The 19451-nt window shown below is 51.8% G+C and overlaps 1 protein-coding gene across 3 annotated transcripts in view; it reads right to left on the bottom strand.

The window, feature by feature from the left end:
- The window catches only part of LOC129017730 (ubiquitin carboxyl-terminal hydrolase 6), a 49002-nt gene extending 32952 nt beyond the window's left edge, over nucleotides 1–16050 (bottom strand). Inside the window, exons 1-19 of one of the 3 annotated variants that reach the window (XM_063656028.1) lie at nucleotides 15898–16050; nucleotides 14730–14883; nucleotides 14380–14452; nucleotides 14135–14217; nucleotides 12377–12416; nucleotides 11823–11903; nucleotides 11263–11370; nucleotides 10826–10935; nucleotides 9531–9579; nucleotides 8885–9005; nucleotides 8100–8194; nucleotides 7648–7713; nucleotides 7085–7184; nucleotides 6562–6714; nucleotides 5162–5583; nucleotides 3891–3972; nucleotides 2331–2405; nucleotides 1690–1828; nucleotides 1327–1432 (exon numbers count right to left, since the gene is read on the bottom strand). In XM_063656028.1, the coding sequence (XP_063512098.1) occupies nucleotides 1327–1432; nucleotides 1690–1828; nucleotides 2331–2405; nucleotides 3891–3972; nucleotides 5162–5583; nucleotides 6562–6714; nucleotides 7085–7184; nucleotides 7648–7713; nucleotides 8100–8194; nucleotides 8885–9005; nucleotides 9531–9579; nucleotides 10826–10935; nucleotides 11263–11370; nucleotides 11823–11903; nucleotides 12377–12416; nucleotides 14135–14217; nucleotides 14380–14451 (1902 nt within the window). In that variant the 5' untranslated portion in view covers nucleotide 14452; nucleotides 14730–14883; nucleotides 15898–16050. The remainder of the gene's footprint in view (nucleotides 1–1326; nucleotides 1433–1689; nucleotides 1829–2330; nucleotides 2406–3890; nucleotides 3973–5161; nucleotides 5584–6561; nucleotides 6715–7084; nucleotides 7185–7647; nucleotides 7714–8099; nucleotides 8195–8884; nucleotides 9006–9530; nucleotides 9580–10825; nucleotides 10936–11262; nucleotides 11371–11822; nucleotides 11904–12376; nucleotides 12417–14134; nucleotides 14218–14379; nucleotides 14453–14729; nucleotides 14884–15897) is intronic. The other 2 variants (XM_054458408.2, XM_054458409.2) reach the window with 2 other exon arrangements.
- Nucleotides 16051–19451: the final 3401 nt, after the last annotated feature.

Genomic DNA, 19451 nt, shown 5'->3' with positions numbered 1-19451 from the left:
TTAGTCTGCCTCCATTTCAACAAATGTATTTTGGATAATCATGAAATCTTTTGAATCTTAACATCAAATGACCAAAAAAAAAAAAAAAAAAGAGAACTATTTTGGCCAATACTGTGTCCTCTGTCAGTATCACGTAAGCAAACTGTTCTTCAGGCACACAGATGTTATTTAAGACAGAAATACTAAAACAGCATTTGCTCACATTGAAAGACATCCTGTTCTATAATGTTTTACACATTTTTATATGCATATAAAATATGTATATTTTATAGGTACATAATATATACATAACATGCATAAAATAATGTGTATATAATAATACATAGCATGTATAAAATAATATGTGTATATATTATTTTATATAATGTAATGTTGTCTTCAACAATTACATTTTCTGGTCTGGTTGCATCCTAACTTTTATTAACTGCATTAGAATTATTTAGAGGGTACAAATTAATTAGAATAGTGCCTGGCAAGAAGTAAGTAGTCAAATGTGTAGCTGTTATAGTTAATAATTTGTAATATAAAAAGCTTTTGCTTTGTATTTAAATAAAAATAATGAATAATCCTAACTTCACTAAAATCTACTACATCTGATATTAATATAAAACTTATATTCATTAGTTTCATTCATTCATTCTTCTACTTTTTTTTTCTTTTTGGAGACAGAGTCTTACTCTGTTGCCCAGGCTGGAGTGCAGTGGTGTGATCTTGGCTCATTGCAAACACCACCTCCCAGGTTCAAGCATTTCTCGTGCCTCAGCTTCCCAAGTAGCTGGGATTACAAGCATGCACCACTATGCCTGGCTAATTTTTTTTAGTAGAGACAGGGTTTTGCCATGTTGCCCAAGTTGGTCTTGAGCTCCTGGCCTCAAGTGATCCACCCACCTCGGCCTCCCAAAGTGCTGAGATTACAGGCATGAGCCCCTGCTCCCAGCCTCCTTCTTTGTATTCTACAGATAGAACTATCTTAGTTATGTTGAAAATGGATTGGATTGGATGTAATTAAGAAGACTCTGAGGTCCACCTTGCAGTTAGAACACTGCTAATAGTGAAGTGTTACCAAAAAGGTTTACTCTTCATATAAGATGTTTGACAAATTAGGAAAATGAATGACATCCCCAATTTAGAGTGTACCTTTGGTCTTTATCCTACCCACTACATATACAGTAGTATTTTGCAAATATTTAAACAAGCAAAAGAATTTGGCCTCTTGTTTATACCAAGTGAAGGATCCAAAAGGCTAAACACAAAAAACAAGTGCAGAAAAATGATTAAACAACTATTTAGGAATTAAATACTTTTATATCATTTTAACCTGCTTACCTGAAGCTTTAATGGGGCAACACTCTTCTGAGTTCCACTCCAAAGTTCCTGTACTAAATCACCATAGCATTTAGCCATATGCCCCTTCATACCAATGGGATTTGTCCTAGAAGTTTGAGAGGAAAATTTGTTGCCAAAGATTCTCATAAATTACAATCATGTGGGCACAAAAATGCCTAGCATCTCACATCAAAATATCTTTTCTTTTTGAAATAAGAGATGTATTCCTTGGCCTATTTCATATTAAATAGGGCAAATAAGATAAAATCTTTTTCCCGCAGGGTGAAAAAAGAGGAAATTTAGGTGATATTGGGTTTATATCAAAGTCACAGGTTAAGAGGCCAGTGACTCAAGAAAGATTACCTGTTGAGTTCATAAAGATGTCTCCCTGAGATAAAGTACTGTGTCAGTGGCTGTGTGTTACTAACGCACTGGATGCTTGAGTTCATGAAGCATGTGTTTCCCAGGTTGCTTAGACCTGTGGCTCCCTTTTCTATGGGAACTGGAACAAACAATAAGAGAACCAAAGCTTAGCTGTAGTAATATGCCATGGCACGAACAGTTACTTATATTCAATCAAAAGATTTTTTATAACTCTCATAATCAGCTAAATGGTGCTAATAATTCTCTAGCAGGTCTTTGAAATGCTAGAGAAGGTTTTTCATAGAGTGTCTGGCAACAGTGATGATCCATGCTCACTTGTAACCCAGAAGCAGCAATTATTCTTTTTAACTGCTATGATTTTTCAAAATAATTCAAACAATTCTTCTTCTAGTATGTCTTTTAAAACATATAAATTATTTAATTGCAGAGTTAGAAAGAAATTTAGAAAATAATTTGATGGTGGGTTTGCCAACATCAAATGCTGCTTCAGGAAAAAAGAAAAAGAAGGGCCCTAATTACTTTTGAACTAGAAAACCAAAAGTTGTTAGCACTTTAGTAGTTGAGAGAAGAAAAAAAATCATTTAAAATAATCTCCTTAAAAAATAATACTGGAGACCTACCCTTGTGTCTATCTATTTTACTACTATTTGCTATAAAAGACATCTCCTCAGGCCAACTCATATCTTTGTTGTGAACTGGAAGGACAGATAGGAATGTGTTAATTTCTTATCTATCTAATTTACACCCACTCGATTGCTTCTGTTTTTTTTTTTTTAAAGACATCTTATTCCTAAATCAGAAGTTTTAAAATCTAGTTAATTTTAGTACATGCATTGCTTACCGATGAGGTTACATTCTGAGAAATGCATCATTAGGTGATTTTGTCTTTGTGTGAATATCACGGTGTGTACCTACACAAACCTAGGCTATGTATGGTATAGGCTGTTGCTCCTTGGCTACAAACCTGTACAGTATGTTACTGTATTGAACACTGTAGGCAACTGTAACACAATGGTAAGTATTTGTGTATCTAAACATGTTAGAACACAGAAAAGGTACAACTAAAAATACAGTATTATAATCTTATGGGACCACTGCTATATACAGGTCTTTTGTTGTCAAACATCTTTATGCAGCACATGCCTGTAATTGGCTCTAAAACCATTCCTATTCTTCATATTGAGGACTTTAAAGTCACTTGGTTTGAATAATCTTTTCCCTCAATTACCTACTTGAAGTAAAATTATACTTAACCATCTACAGAAGTAATTAAAGTTCAGAAACAATGGAATTTCTTATACTTAAAACATTAGAAATATTACAATTGTTTCTTAAATTGTAACAACTGTCAGAGTAATTTATTCCTTTTTTTTTTTTTTTTCAGACAGTCTGGCTTTGTCCTCCAGGTTGGAGTGCAGTGACGTGATCTTGAGTCACTGCAACCTCCACCTCCTGGGCTTGACTGATTCTCGTGCCTCAGCTTCCTGAGTAGCTGGGACCACAGGCACGTGCCACCACACCCAGCTAATTTTTGTATTTTTAGCAGAGACAGATTTCTCCATGTTGGCCAGGCTGGTCTTGAACTCCCGACCTCAAGTGATCCACCCGTCTTGTCCTCCCAAAGTGCTGGGATTACAGATGTGAGTCACTGTGCCCGGCCTATTCATTTGAATACAAAGGCAGCTAACAACGTTGCCACAAAACTTGATGGGAAAAGACACACTTAAAAAGTTTTAATGGCATGTGTATGCCAGTGTGTAAATCTATGAATATACAAGTAGCTCTGTCAGTGAGTAGCCAGTGTTGATGACTAATGAAAGCCTGTGCTACTAACTATGCAAGAAAGTTGCTCTCTACTCAAACTCAAAGCAGCAACTTGAAAATTTTAAGGAAGTATAAATTTGTAAACTGAATTCACTTGTTTTTATCTACCATTCCCATCCTTTGTCAATGACTAAAAACAGAATATTTTCCCTTTAAAGCAATCTAAATCATATGGTAGGATTACATAAGAGTTCAAAGGGTTTTCTTTTTCTTTTTTTTCCAAAGGGTTTCTTTGTCATAAAAACATAATGATCAAATAATAGTTGTCTTGGAGAAAATTATAAAATGGGTTATTAGTAACTCTTTAAATTCTTCCCCTTGAAAATTTAATATAGATGCATGCTTCCATCTTGTACCTTCAATTACCAGGTGTTGTTCATCCTGGATTTTCAAATATTCCAATCTATGATCCTCATCATCCAGAAGAGTAAGGCAGTTCTGTGTAAGGAGGAGGAAATGTTTCTATTATTTGGTTAGTAAACTTCAAACAAATACAGAGATAAAAATGAGTAACAATTAAAAAAAAACTTCTTTGTAGTTACATAACTTATATCACAAATATCTGGCCTACTATAGTTGTTCGTAAACATAACTTAGGTGGCAGTATGAGAGAAAGACAATGTGTACTTCACAAGCATTATCTTTCTCTTTTTAAAAATTTCAATAGGTTTTTGGGGAACAGGTGGTGTTTGGTTACATGAATAAGTTTTGTTTGTTTGTTTGTTTGTTTGAAGATGGAGTCTGGCTCTGTTGCCCAGGCTGGAGTGTAGTGGTGCAATCATGGCTCACTGCTTCCTGGAACTCATGGGCTCCAGCAATCCTCCTGCCTCAGCCTCTTGACTAGGTGGCACATGCCACCATGCCTGGCTAATTTCTTTGACTTTTCTCTAGAGACAGGGTCCACCTATGTTTCCCAGGCTGGTCTCAGACTTCTAGACTCAAGTGAACCTGAACCTCCCACCTCGACCTGTCAAATTGCTGGGATTACAGTTGTGAGCCACCACACCTGGCCTAAATTTCTTATGTGCCATGCTACTACAAAACATCATTATTAGGGGCAGCTAGATGGAAGGTGTAGGACACTATAGTGCCTTTTCAATATTTCTGTATATCTAAAATCATTTCAACAGGAAGAAACATTTATTTTAAAACATGAAGGTGGTTACCCTTCCATGAGTTTCAAGTACAAAGGCAGGCTCATGGTGTCATTAGAATTCAGAATGCTGGTCGCAGGGCTGGGGGTGCTGGGAGGGGCTGGGCATGGTTGGCTTTGTGATCTGGGTGCTGGTGTGTTCCATCTGTGCATGTGTTTCGAGCTGCACACTTTCTTAATAAATTTTCATAAGTTTAACAAAAAATAAAATGAGGATGCGAAACCTGCTTGGGTTGTTAAGCCTCGGGAAATTACTTCTGCCATGAGCCCTGGCCCAGATGCTTCTAGAAGCCTAGAGGGAACTGAACACTTTCCAAGTAGAGGTGGCAGAGGCAAGGCCCTGAGGTGGGAGCGCATGGCTGTTTGTCCCTAGCTCTGAAGGGGGTGTCCTGGTTGGAATCAGTGCTGGGTGCACTGCAGGGCCCGGAAGTCTATGTCCACATTGGGGCTCAGTGCAGTGAAAGCCAATCTCACCCCCTCCGCAGAGTGCTCAGCCTGCCAGCAGGTGGCCAGCTGGTCCTCCTGGGATATGGCAGGGACCCAGCAGCTCTGTTCGAAATCATAATGAGGGAACCAAGGGCCCCCTACATCCAGGTCTGTCGGGAGGCGGGGCATCGAGTTCCACTCCAGGAATCTCCAGGAACCCTGAGGTCCTCCCTGAGCCAGGGCCAGGCTGGGCACACCCTGAGTGCCCACAGGGTAGGTGTCTTCCCAGACAGCGTCACCAGGACAGGGTGTGGAAGAACGAGGTGCCCATGGCAGAGAAGCTGGCCAAATGGGCCGCTGGAACCGGGCTGGTGGGCCTGGAGGGGCCTGCCTGTCCCCCTTGCAGATGGTCTTCCTGCCACGTGAAGCTGGCACAGGACTGGGTGCTGAGGACCCTTGCTCGGGCTTGGCTGAAAGGAAAACAGACGTGGTCAGTGTCTCCAGTGAGCCCTTTCCGGGCTGGGCCCCACCTGCCTGCATCTCTGGAGTCTTTGGGGTCTCTGTGTGGCCCCCGTGGTCTGACACTGAGGACACGCCTGTAGTCTGCTGATCCCAGAGGGAGGGGTGCGTGCTGCCTGGCATGGGGAAGCCGTTGGGGCATGGCGGGTGGCTCCTGGGACTGCCCCCAGGGTTCAGACTGGCTGGGGGTGTCCTGCCACACACCTTCGTCCCAGGGCTGTTGGGCTTGGGATATGGCCCCCAGTCAGAACTCAGGTGGGAGGGGCCTTGGATGTCACCCAGCCCTTTACCACCTCACATGGGGACCTGTCTCCGCAGTAGGTGATTGGGCCCGGACGTGGGCCACCCTCTGCCTCCCTGGGCTGCCCAGTCCATGCCAGGACTGACCCTTCCCACATCTGGCTGAACTCTTGGCTCTGGCTCTGGCTCTGGGCCCGGGGCCCCACCTGTGCCCTCTCCCTGAATGCGCTGTGGGTCAGGGACACCCAATTCCCTTGTCTCCCTTGCTCAAGTCTTATTGTCCTGGCAACCCTGGAGGAGCGTGCAGGAGTGAGGGGCCTCTGCTGCTCTCTGAGGCTGTGGGTGATTGCAGGGAGGGGCAGGGTCTCCCACAAATGGGTCTGGCTCCTCTAGTAACTTTGAGGGCCCTGTGAGGGGGAGAGCAAGACACCATGGAAAGTGGGAGGGGGCTTGTTGGAGGGTCTTGCCCACATCCCCCTCCTGCGTGCACAACACGTCCAGTACACACGCACTGAGCGCCTGCCCCGAGGGCCGGTGGGCCTCTTATACTTTCTTAGAGTCCAGGAGGAAGAGGAGGAAGAAAAGGTGAAGAGGAAGGCCCAGGTAGTAGGGTTGCTGGTCCGGGGCACTCGCCCACTACTGACTGCCCAAGAGGGTGACATGGGAGGGGACATGGCACTGGAGCCCACCTGGGGGTGGCAGGTCCCCTTGCTTCCTTGTTAGTTTCTTCGTAGAGGCCCTAAGACGCTTGAGCACAGTGTCATCGTCCATGGCCCACGTATCAAAGAACTGGTTCCGAAAACGTGCCCACCGGCCAGACCTGGATGTCTTCATGAGGCGCTCTAGGGACAGGGTGGATATCAGGCCAAGAGAGTTACCTGGGAATGGTCACAGCTCATACCCTGTGGCCACTTCAGTCTCCCACTGGGCGGTGCCAGATCCTTTTGTGGCCACCCCAGGCGTCCACATGTACACAGGAGACTGTGGCTGGGGGGTGATCTGGGCAGGGAAGTGTTCACCACACTCCCGACTTTCATCTGGGTCATGTGGGGGATGGGCTCGGCGTCACAGTGCCCTGCCCAGCCCACCTGGCCAGACCTCCCTCTGGGCCATAACAGAGGATCATGAGGACAGGGTGAGGAAGCTGCCCTCGGGCCAGTCGGGGTCTGACCACAGGGCTCCCCAGGCCCCACTGGGCACACGTAGACTTACTTTTCTGAACCTTAAAGGCAATGCTTGTTATCGGCATCAACACCTGTCCTCCTTCCAGCAAATACACGTCCCACAGGCGCAGGGTGAGCCCGAGAGAGATCTGTGGGGACAGCAGGTGTGAGAGAACCTGGCCCTTCCAGGCTGGGGCTGGTGGCTCGAGCTGCGCACATTGGGGCTTCAGTCTCCAGAGTCAGTGACCTTCCCCATGAGGGCCGCCTGAGCCATCCAGAATGCTGGGTCAGACAAGGTCTTGCAGCTCCTCATAGGGGGCACTCATTTGAGTGGGGATGTGGCTCCTGGAGAGAGGGGCTTGCCCAGGGCTTGAGGCTTCCCTGAGCCCTCTCAAGTTGGGTCCTGGCCCAGTCAGCCCATGAAGCTGGGCCTGAGCCCCAGCCATTGCCCTGGGATGACCCCTCTTGGGCAGAGGGTTTTGCTTGTGTGACTTTTGGGGACCCGCCTGAGCCTCCTGTGGGCTGGGAGTGAGCCAGACCCCCGGGATGGGGAAGCAGGGCACTGCAGGGCAAGGAGGGTCCCTGAGCCAGGATCTCCCTATGCCTCCTTACCCCTTGAATCAACATCCGGAGAAGGCAGCCTAACGAGGAACACTGCCCGCATAGACCTTCCTTGTCCTGATGGGAGGAACAGAGGTGCTCAGGGCCCCCTGGGCTGCCCTAAAAACCTCCATCTTCCAGGGCCTCTGAAGACCCTTCCCCTAGTGCAGAACACTGGGCAGTGTCCAGAGCTCCCCACAACACTGTCCCCTTCCCACACTCCTGGTGGACACACTGCCCTTTGCCCTGCTCTGCAGGAGCTGGGCCCCCATCCCTGTGCCTCTGTCTCCTCCAGGGCAGGAAAGGAAACCAACTCCCAGCCCATGGAGAACCCAACGTCCCAGGTCAGGCCCTGGCTGAGACTCCGCCAGTCACCAGTCCCACGAGGGGCTCCAGTCCCCCTGCTCCTACAGCCCCACGGGAGGCAGGGCCTCTGAGAAGAGCCCAGGGGACCATAAACTCACCTGATGCCACATGGTCTTGGGTTGTGACTTGGGTACCACATGCTCCTGTTGGTCTTGGAGCCCCTGGACTGTCCCACCATTTGGGGTGTGGAATCCTGAGAAGCCCCAAGCCCATCATGAAGTCAGAGCCTTCCCCCAAGATGTGGAGCCATCAGCTGCAAGAGCTGGGCAGCTGCAGAGGCCCCCAAACCCGAAGGCCTCCCACCCTCCCATCTGGTGACCCCACCATGTGGCCTTTGCCCTGGGGAGGTGGGACAGGAACATCCCCTGGAGCCTGGCTGGAGGTTCCCCTGGAGGCCTCCCGGGCTAGGGTGCAAAAAGGGCAAGCCTGACTTTGAGGCCACAACAGAGCGGCCAGAATAGGGTGGGGGCTGGGCTTCCTGGTCATCTCCTGGAAGTGGGGTCATGCCAGGGGACACGGGATGGGGAGATGCTGCCACCTGGGCTTGGTCAGCCCATTCATGGGCACCAAGGGCAGCAGGAGCCCAGGCAGCTGGAGGGCAGGAGGACTCTCAGGGAGGGGAGAGTCAGCTGCACATAATCAGAGCCGGAGGGCGTGGCTCCAGGACACAGAGGGTGGCCACGGGGAGGATGAGATGCCCTCTGCTGATGGGGATGAAAGGCATCTGTGGACTCCTGTGGGACCCTCAGCAGAGATGTCCTAAAGTCTCCCAACAAGCTGGCGACACAAGGATGGTGCCTTGGCTGAAAGCCGAGATCATCTGGCCACGGTGGCCGTCCCCGGGTCTGGCTGCATGAGGCCCCAGGGGCAGCTGTTCACCTACCTGGCAGGGAGTGCCTCTCACTGGCCAGCAGCTGCACCAGTGCCCAGAATGCATCCTCCTCAGGCAGGTAAAGGAGGAACAAGGCGGCGATGTGGCTCAGGTCCCTGCAGTAGCCCACTTCCTGCAAGAGCCAGAGTCACCATGGAAGGACATCACCTGGGAGGGCTGAGGTCACCTGGGAGGACTCATGTCATTGGAGAGGGCAGAGGTGACTGGGGAGGCTTCCTATGAAGAAGAGGCTTCCTCAGGATGCAAATTCATTTCATGACAAGAGCCAAGTCCATCAGGCACTTCAGCACCTTGTCCAAAATGTCTCCTGAGAGCACTGTCCTGCGTGTGACACTGCCAAACTCCCGGGCTTTGGGGCAGCCCCAGGAGGAGGGCGTCATTTCTTGTTCTGAGAAGTGGTGGTCAGGCCCAGGTGACACCAGGAGTCCAGGCCCCAACTCCTTTGTGTCTCAGCTTGACCCCTTGAGACCACTGCCTTGCTTGGAGGTTTATGCCAGCAGTGAGCTGGACTCCTGCCTCCTATATCCTGGTGGGTCACAAATACTAACTTTAAAAGAAGCAACAACACCCCCACCAGACACCCACTCCTGTGAATATGGAAATACGGCCCGGGAACCTCACTGCCGGGAATACTCACCAGGTTATACTCCGAATATGCCAGGAGGATGTAGAATAGTTCCCGCTGCCTAGGAAACAGAGAAAGGGGGCTATGGTTTGGTTTGTGCAGATGCTGTTAGTTTCACTTTGTCTACAAATCCTAACAACAAATCCCATTTCAGGTTCAGATGATTCACAAGATAAGCAGTGAGCTCTTCAGGGCCTGAGACTGTTGAAGAAATGTTTCAGTAAAATCCACATCTGTGACATGCAAATAGCCCAGTTCTACAGTGAGTTGACCGATCCTTTTCACGCTGAATGATTTTTTTTTTTCCAGTTTGCACACACACCAGTTCAGTCTTTGGGTGTACAGTTCCTCCATGGTTCCAAACCAATGTGCAGTCTCCTGGCCACTGCTCCAGCCCCTCCTGGAGAGACTCCTTCATCTTCCAAATCTCCAGGGTTTCCCCTATGCACCCAGCCTCTCCCCGATCCGTTAGCCCCTGGCCACCCAGACTGCTTCTCAGTCCCTATGGTTTGGCCTTTTCAAGAATGGCCTAGGAATGGGAATCCTACTGTGGTAGCTTATTGGGTCTGGCTTCTTTCCCTTAGCAAAATGCATCTAGGATCCACCCACATTCGTGCAGCCATCACTGGTTTGTTCCCTTTTCTCACCAGGTCTTCCCGTTTGAACGGAGGAACAGCCTGTCTCTCCCCATTCCCGTGTTGAAGGCCATCCCCGAAGGCTCCGTGTGTGAGTGACAATGAATCAAGCAGTGAACGTGGCATGCAGGTTTCATGTGGATGTCAGTTTTCAAATCAGTGGGTTCAATATCTGTGACACCTTGGGGATGCGTGGTTCAAGTCCATTGAGCTTTGTGAGCCACTGCCCAACTGGCTGCCAACGTGGCTGTGCCATGTCATGTTCCCAGCAGACCTGGATGAGAGTTTCCAGGACCCCTAATTCTCCCAGCATTTGGTGCTGTCAGTGTTGCCTGGGGAGGCTTATGGGCCCTCCATCCTGCCACCCTCCCGTGGGTCCTACCATGCGTCCCCATGGGTCAGGGAGAGCACCTTTCACCATTGTGCGTGATTTTCTTTGCTGTTTTCTGTCTCCTCAGGATCCTCCTGGGTTCTGGCCCCACATGTTCCAGCCTGGCCCAGGGCTTGGAACCAGGGAGGTGCTCGGTTCATGGTGCCGGCTGCTCCCTGGGCCAGGAGAGCTCTTGGCAGCTGTCATCCCTGCTGGGTGACCCTGGCTTCTGCTGCGGGGAAGTCTCCATCCCTCTTGTTCACCCCATCTCCACTGGGACCCTGCGGCTCCCGTAGGCTTACTTGGCTCCATATCGATCCTTGAAGAAGATATGATTCCGGAGAGTCCTGCTCACGTCCAGGTTGATCTGGTGGATGTGTTCAGATGACCTCTTGCCCTTCTCCTTCATGATCTGCAGGGCCAAGAGGAGGAAGCAGCCTCAGAACAGATGGAAGCCTCCCTGCCCCAAATGGCAGTCAGCCCACAGTCAGCACTTTGGGAAGGAAGGAAAGAAGGAAGGTTTCCTTCTGCACAAAGCTGCTTTTTGGCTTGTTACTGAAGCCAGGGAGGGTCACCAGAGCTGAGTTTGTCTCTGGTGACTATGCCACTGTCCATGCCCAGGATGTGCATCTGACCATCCCCCTCCACCCCCAACAGGGTGGGCTTGACGTTCCCTCCAGCTGGAGACCTGGGCCCCTGACACGGCCTGTCCTGTTTGTTGTGCTCTGGCTGACAGTACCTTATATTTTCTGGGGTTTTTCGACTTGATTTCCTGAATGTTCAGGAGGACTGACCACACTGGGCCCCTGATGTTCATGGGAACGCCCCTATAGATGTGATCTATGAGCTGTGGGCAGAAAACAATCTGGTGTCACAGGCCATGGGGTGACCCCAGCAAGGACCAGAGCCTGGGGATTCTGGAAATTGTCGGTTTTGGCCCCATGATTCCTCAGTAGAGGTGAGATCAAGCTGGGACAGGGTCTGCCTTCCCAGGACTGAAAGAGTGGATGGACACTCAGAGTCGAAACTCTGATCTGCACCTTTTTTTTCCTTCAGGTCACTAGGGCATCCCTAGCCTTGAACTCCAGGTGGTCCCAGCCCTAGATTCAGATTCCCTCCCAGCAAGGTGACACTTGCATGAATAGGCAGGCAATCTGGCGACCAGGCCTGCAGTCCTCTGGGCAAGGACAGTGTGCCACCCCCGCTCTGAGAGGCTGATGGTGCCAGGCCAAAGCCATGGGTGCCTGACCCCTGTCTCTGCAGAGAGTACTTCCAGGGGCCTCTCCCTCCACACATTACCTTTTTGCTGTTTTTATATGTCTCCCATTCACCCAGCATCTCCAGCCACTTGTTCTTTCTTTTTCTCTCCTGCCGAATTTGCTGCCAAATGAGACATGTTGGAGTTAGCGGAGCTGCCAGGCTTCCCAGAGCCGCCCGTGGATGCTGGGTCTTGGGCTCTGGATCCCTGGTGGGACCCAGCTGGAAGGAGCCAGGGAAGGGCAGACCCTAAGGGCTGAGAGCCTTTGAGCAAATGAGCACCAGTGGGCTGGCTTTGGGACCCCAGGATGTGCCATCCTCAGGCCACAGATACACCAGTCTTAGGTCCCAGCTTCTAGGTGGGTTCCTGATACAAGCAGGCAGCCACTTCCAAGCCAGGACTGTGGTTCTCACTTTGGAATCTTAACAAACTGCCAAAGTTACGGCAACTTGGGGTCAGGTCTCTGCTGCCCCTCCCAATGACAGCGTGTTGCCCTCACCCGCCACCACCTAGGCCAGCTGCTTCCTCTGCCTCACTGACCACCCGCCCAGTCCCTACATCCCTGGACCAGCCCCTCCATGCATCAGGCTCTTACCTTTGCCTCCCGGGCAGTCACAGGAGGGAGCTCCGTCTCACTGTAAGGCAACCCAGGCAGAGCTGAGGACCTGCACAAGGCCTGGAGCCGCCCAAGCCTGGGAGCCGACCCCCAGAAAGGACTGGCTCTGTCCCTATCCAGCTCAGGACTCAGCCCAGGAGAAGGCACAGGGAAGGGAGGACAAGGGCCTTCCTGTGGGGCTGACTCCCAGGAGGGGCAGGACCTGGGAGAAGAAGGAGTACAGGGACTCCCAGTACAGCCTGGCTGGGGTTACTGGGACCCTGGCATGGGGGGTGGTCAGGCTGCACAATGGGGCTGCCCGTCCTGGACTCGAGGTGGTGCTTTCTGCTGGAGCTGAGAAAGGTTAGCCCTGAGATGGGATGGGGGCCACCTAGGGTGGGCGACCGGGCCCTGACAGGAGTCCCTCAGGGAGTGACCACATCACCCCACCTGGGTCAAGGGAGCCTGCCCTGAGACCTGCCCAGTGTACTCTGGGTGCACCAGGGACCCATCCCACTTGACAGCCCCAAGGCTCTTGCAGGTTCTGACCTCCCAGCATCCACCTGCCTCTCCCTGTATCTGAGCCACACACCCTGCATTTCAGAAGTGGCATGGCTCATCAGCTCCCTCCCACCGTACCTCCCCTGGGATGCTCTCTCTCTCCATCCTATGATGCCCAAAGGATGGGCTCCTGGCTGGGCTCCTCTTACCTGGCCCCAGATCCCTTCCTGGCACCAGACACAGGGTCTTTAGTCACAAGCCCTGCTGCCTCCCTGGCCTCACTGTGACATGCCCAGAATGGGGCCCTGCCCATCTTCTCCCCCATTCCCCTAGGGCCACAACCCCCACTGTCCCCATGCCTTTCCCCCTTCCCCATGGGGACAGTGAGGGCTGTAGATCTAAGGACATGGGGGAGAACAGGCGCAGGTGGGCCCTCAGAGACCTGCTGGACAACAGCTCCAAGGCTGGCCAAGCATCCACCTGCCTCTCCCTATACCTGAGCCACACACCCTGCGTTTCAGAAGTGGCACGCCTCATAAGCTCCCTCCCACCTTATCTTGCCCGGCATCCGCTCTCTCTCCATCCTATGATCCCTGAGGGATGGGCTCCAGGCTGGGCTCCTCTTACCTGGCCCCAGATCCCTTCCCAGCACCAGACCCAGGGTCTTTAACCACAAACCCTGCTGCCTCCCTAGTCTCACCGTGAGATGCCCAGAGCGGGGCCCTTCCCGTCTTCTCCCCCATTCTCTTCGGGCCAAAGCCCCCACTGTCCCCACACCTTTCCCCCTTCCCCATGGGGACAGGGAGGGCTGTAGTTCTAGGGAAATGGGGGAGGACAGGGGCAGGTGGGCTCTGAGAGACCTGCTGGACAACAGCCCTGAGGCTGGGCCAGGTGTCTCCTCACCCTGTGGCCACAACCCTTGGATCTCACCAGGGTTGTCTCCTGGTACACAGGGCCAGAACCTCAGGCTGCCCCGCTCCTCTTGTGCTAACTTGCCGACAGAACTGCTGAGAGCCCAGGGGCCTGGCCTAGCCCAGTCTCCATTCCCACCCGCTCCCTACATGGGCCTTGCACCTCTGGCCCAACCACAACCTCAGGCTGGACCTCCAGGGGAGCCAGGGAGGAGTTCTGACCCTGGAAAAGAGGTTGGCCAGACCTGGCGAGACATGTCCTGTGTCAGAAAGGCTTTTCTAGAAGCAAACCCATCCCTGAGCTGAGACAGCTGCTTTAGGGGTGAGGGGAGCACAGAGGACTCACTGCAGAATCCCAAAGCGATCAATGCTGCTGTAGATTTCAACAGGCTCAGGCCCCTTGTCCTCTGGCAGCCCAGCTCGGTGTCCCTGTAACCCAGAGGGAGCCTTAGTGAGGGGTCCAAGGTAAACGGTGCAAGGGCCTGGGGGTATTGGCCACCCGTCCCTGCCCTGTGCTCCTAGGGAACCCAGGACCCTTTGACTAGGGTGCACTGGAAGAGACCTCCCTCCAAGGAGCAGACCCAACTGTACCTTCTGATACTTCATAATTATGTCCTCCCGCTCCTGTGCCTGCAAACTATCTGCGTCCTCTATCATGTCCATCCTGTGAGACAAAATTGTCTAAAGGTTACACTGTACCCGACAGCTTCAGAGAACCCCTGAACCGCTCCCGTCGGGCTCCCAGATGCTGGCTGGTTGTATAACCTTCATTCCACCACTGCACTCCGGTAAAAAGGGGCCAAACCCCGTGGCCCACACCTCCATGGGTCTCTGCAGTCTGAAGCCCCAAGCAGGGGTGGGCATCTTCCCAAGGACTCAAGAAGAGTGGGACCTGGACAGAGAATCCCATTGTCCCCTTATGCCAGGAAATGCACACACACCTGCCCCGGCAGGGTGAATGGTGTCCACTTGCCAAGGGTGAAAAGCCTGTGATGGGCTATTCCAGGGATGTGGATGCGAACTGCGGTCGGGCACCAGAGGTCTCTGTACGATCGGCCTCCTTGAATGCTCAGGGCCACAGAGATGCCCAGTTTCCTACGGGGAACAAGATCTCTCCTGACTGCTCCGTTCTACCCTGCTCATCACTTGGGCTACCGTGGCCCTTCAGTCTAACCAGTGAAGCTGCTTTAGGAATAACGCCATTTGAGCAGGAGTGTGTTTGGTTTTGGGGATGAAAATGATCTACTGTCTCCAAAGCAGCCACTGTGCTCATGGAAACCACATCTCTCAGGGAGGGACTGTGGACTCCACCATTCTGAGCTGTCCCTACAGGAGGGGGCTTCATTTTCCTGGGTGACTGATGAAGAACAGTGGGTCCTCGTTCCTGGAGAACATCTAGATGGACCATCCTTCCTGAGAATACTCGGGGCAAAAGGAAAGCAAGGCCAGACAGAATAAGAAATACTTGGGGAGAACCCCAGTGCCTGGACCCCTTTGAACACAAGAGAAGATAGTCTCCCCTCAGCCAGCCCTCCAGGGCTCCTTCACTTTCCACAACTCCCCAAGGGCAGAAGGCTCCCCATGCCACTCCCAGACAAGGGACTGTGTGTGTCCAGTGGGTCCCACAGTGACCATCAGGACCCAGCTTAGGCCCCAGGTGTGTTCTGAGGACCCTTCCCTCCTCCCCACCCACAGTGGATCCATCCCAGTGTCTCTTCCACGGCCAGGCTCTGCCCCATCGGGATCGGAAATCTGGGCAGATTTGGGATCTAGAGCAGGGAGGTCTCAGGGTTGAGGCCTGAAGTCTAGCACGGCACACAGCAGGGCTGAGAGCAAAACCCAGGGTCATGTCTGGATTCTCGGGCCGGTTACCGCCTCTCTGACCCCAGATGTCTCACCTGTGGAATGGGTACATTCGGGAACAGCACCCACTCTACGAAGCCACCATGAGGACGAAAGAGAAAATTGTCTACACAGGCAGTGTAGAACGGGCGCCCGGTGACTGCTCAGGGATGACCCTCCTCTGTAGCTGCCCAGAGGCCAACACCGCCCATACCATAGCCACTGTCCCCAAGTCAGCCTGGAGGGAAGAGAGCAGGTGACACTCACCTGATTCTGATGAATCAGTTGGCCTGGGTTATGCCTCTCAGGGAGAAAACCTTTGAGTCCACAAGCTGCTCACCAACACCACTGTGTGTTAGTAACTGCTGTAGAACACAGACACAGGCTGGAGAGCGGATAGGTGCTAAGCACCAGTGACATTCTGATGTCATGGCACGCATCACAATGGGGCCTTGCCCGGGTCAGCAGGGCCCAGAGTCAGGTCCTCCGCTGCCTGAGGCATCAACATGCCTGCCTGCATTGTGTTTGTGCACATGTGTGCACACGTGTATGTGGGTAAACATGTCTGTGCACATGTGTGTTACTTCTCTGGCCAGGCCTGGCTCCCCCACTCATGTGTGCACCCAGTTCCTCATCACTGTCATCCCCGGAGCCCAGGACCAGCATCAGACCTCCCTGAACTCAGCCCTCCCTACCCAGGGTGGTCCTGGGATACACATAGGGGTGGAGGGAAGTGACTGTTTCTGTTGAATCTCAGAATACAAAAGCTAATACTATTAACTAATGGTTATTTAGTATCTCTAATGGTCTTTTTTAGTGTCTCTAATGGTATCACTTCTTCATTTCTGGTATTTTAACTGGGTATTTCTCTCCATGACCCTTGTATATTTTAGCTAGAGGATCCTGTGGGGAAAGTGCTGGGCACACAGTAGGGGCTCACTCCTCTAGACATATTATCTAACACGTGGCTCAGCTGTCCTTCCACCCACGGCCTAAGGGATGCCAAATTCCAGGGTCCAGAAAGAGCTTGGGATAAAATGAACATCCAAGGGGAGGGCTTTGACTTGGGCTTAGTCTGCCTGTGCCATCCAAACGGAGTCTCAAGTCCTGAGACAGGGCGTCCAGATACCCCAGTGCAGGGCCCTCCTGATCAACACCTGCTCCCCTGTACTCATTAGCAACCTCACCCACCCTACTCTCAAAGGATACTTGGCACTCGTATCTAGGAGCTCTGTATCTGTGGATTCAGCCAACAGCGGATGGAAAATATTCAGAAAATAAATTGGATGGTTGTGTCTCTACTGAACATGTGCAGACTTTGTTCTTGTCATCATTCCCTAAACAATACAGTATCACAACCATTTATATAGCATCTGCATTGTATTACACATCATGAATAATCTAGAGATGGTCTAATGTATATGGGAGGATGTGCATAGCTTATATGTAAATACTAGGCCATGTTATGTCAGAGACTTGAGTATCCATGGATTTTGGCATCCCTGGGGACCCTAGAACTAATCCTCCATGGATACCAAGGGATGACTGTATAAACTCACTCAGGAAGGCTTCTCACTGGAGGAAGGGCCCAGTTCAGGACTCACAGGGACATCTCCCTGGACTACTGTCCATTCATCCATTGTCTCCCCCGACTCCACATCTCGGACTGTACCAATGACAGGCCTAGCAAGAAGAGACAAGAAACAAGACAAGTTCACGCTGTCCAGTTTTGAGGTCTTGAAAGAAGTTGCACCAGTATGAGAAGAGTGGATCAGTTTTCTCCAGGATCCAGAAAGCATATCAGGCAGCCTTGGGGTAAGGAAAGGAGCCCAGCCTCTCCAGCAGCCACATGGGCCAGCAGTAGGATGGGGCTGGGGCTGGCCATGTGGATCACTTGGGCCTCATGAGGCGAAAGGAAATACCAGGGGGCAGAGGAGGAGCATGGGGGCAGCTGGTTGCCTAAGGAGAAGGCACCTCAGGGAAGGAGATTATATTCGTTTGTTTTCACACTGCTCTAAAGAAATACGTGAGACTGGGTAATTTATAAAGGAAACAGGCTTAACTGACTTGCAGTTCAGGAAACTTGCAATCATGGCAGAAGGTGAAGGGGAAGCAGGCACCTTCTTCACAAGATGGCAGGAGGGAGTGAGTGGAGAACCAGTAAGTGCCACACTTTGAAACCATCAGCTCTCCTGAGAACTACCTCACTATCTGGGGAGCAGCACGGGGGAAACTGTCCCCAAATCCAATCCCCTCCCACCAGGTTCCTCCCTTGACACAGGAGAATTACAATTCCAGATGAGATTTGGGTGGGGACACAGAGCCAAACCTGTGAGGGTATCAGTCTATCTTGCAGCTCCCCTGGGGCTGAAGCTGAGTACAGATCTGCTGGCCTTGCCCTATAGCACACGAGGTCTCTGCCAGTGCGCCCCCATCTGCTGCTTCCTAGGGATGGTGGTGACTTCCTCAAGAGGAGGGTGGATTTGCTCTCCTGCTGCCCCTGCAGGGCCTTGTGGAGCCCCGGCCAAGTTCTCCCAGGGTAAGGGCAGGAAACAGGGCTCCTTGCCCTTCTTGCTACTTGAGTGACAACCCTGGGGTCATCCCTAGGCCCCGTCACTGCCCCTGCTTCTAAACTGAGAACATTTTGGCAAATCTTCCTGGCAGAGGCTGGGGACTCATCCCTGCTATCTGTTCTAGCTTGATAAAGCCGGGTTAAGACATCTGGGCAAGCAGACAGTAGAGTGGACCCCAGGAAGGGTGGGTGGAGGGTGATGGCCTTTGGGCTTCCCTGGACCAGGGTGGGAAGGGGGAAGTTTACCAGGAAATAGAGCTCTCAGGACTATGTTTAGGAGGAGGTGGTAATGCTGGTGGGGGGAAGTCCATTCATACATCCATTCATCCATTGTCTCCCCCCACCCCCCAATCTTGTACTGTCCCAACGACAGACCTACCAAGAAGAGACAAGAAACAAGACAAGTTCACGTTGTCCAGTTTTGAGGTCTTGGAAGAAGCTGCACCAGTATGAGAATAGTGGGTCAGTTTTCTTCAGGATCCAGAAAGCGTATCAGGCAGCCTCGGGGTGAGGAAAGGAGCCCAGCTTCTCCAGCAGCCACACAGGCCTGCAGTAGGATGGGGCTGAGGCTGGTTTGGGGTGGAGGATAAGTGACAGCCAAGGTTTGTCAGCATGCAGAGGGGTGGCTGACTCATGGACTAGGGGCTGCAGAGCCCAGTGGTTGCCCTTAGTTCTTGGATCCTGGGAGACTTCTGGAGCCTGGATCTGGACAGCCTAGGGGTGGAGGTGGTGAGGGGCAGGGGTGGGGAGGGAGGAGAGGCCTTGCATGACAGGGTGCAGGGCAGGAAGCCAGCCAGGGACTGCTTTGGAGTGGCTGCTCCCATCCCCATTCCCACCCCCAAACCTACCCCTCCCCCCACCCTGGTGCGGGGTCGGTCGTGGGCAGGTGTCCTCTGCTTTGGCCTCAGCAGATCCCAAGATGGAAGCTGGCAGCCATGTGGGCATGTCACTTGCGCCAGCTTTGTCCTGCAGTTTCTGCTTCCTGGAGAGTGGGGTGCCCACCCAGGAGAGCACGGGCACACCCCACACCTCTCATTTTGAGGGTGCTGGGAGGTGGGGGACCTAGGTCCTGCAGCCCTGTGCTTGTCCCGTGAAAATTAGCCTAGGAGTCCCATGTCCGCCCATCCACGTGGAGCCCCGGGAGCCTGAACAGTAGCATGCAGTGAGATGAGGAGGGAGAGAGAACTGGAAAAGGAGAAAGAGAGATGAGGAGAAGGGAATGAGAGAGAGGACGAGAGACTGGGAGAGA

This window comes from Pongo pygmaeus, chromosome 19 (assembly GCF_028885625.2).
Source record: "Pongo pygmaeus isolate AG05252 chromosome 19, NHGRI_mPonPyg2-v2.0_pri, whole genome shotgun sequence".
Taxonomy (NCBI): domain Eukaryota; kingdom Metazoa; phylum Chordata; class Mammalia; order Primates; family Hominidae; genus Pongo; species Pongo pygmaeus.
The sequence above is the reverse complement of the archived record's forward strand: the minus strand, read 5'-3'. Positions and strand labels throughout refer to the sequence as shown.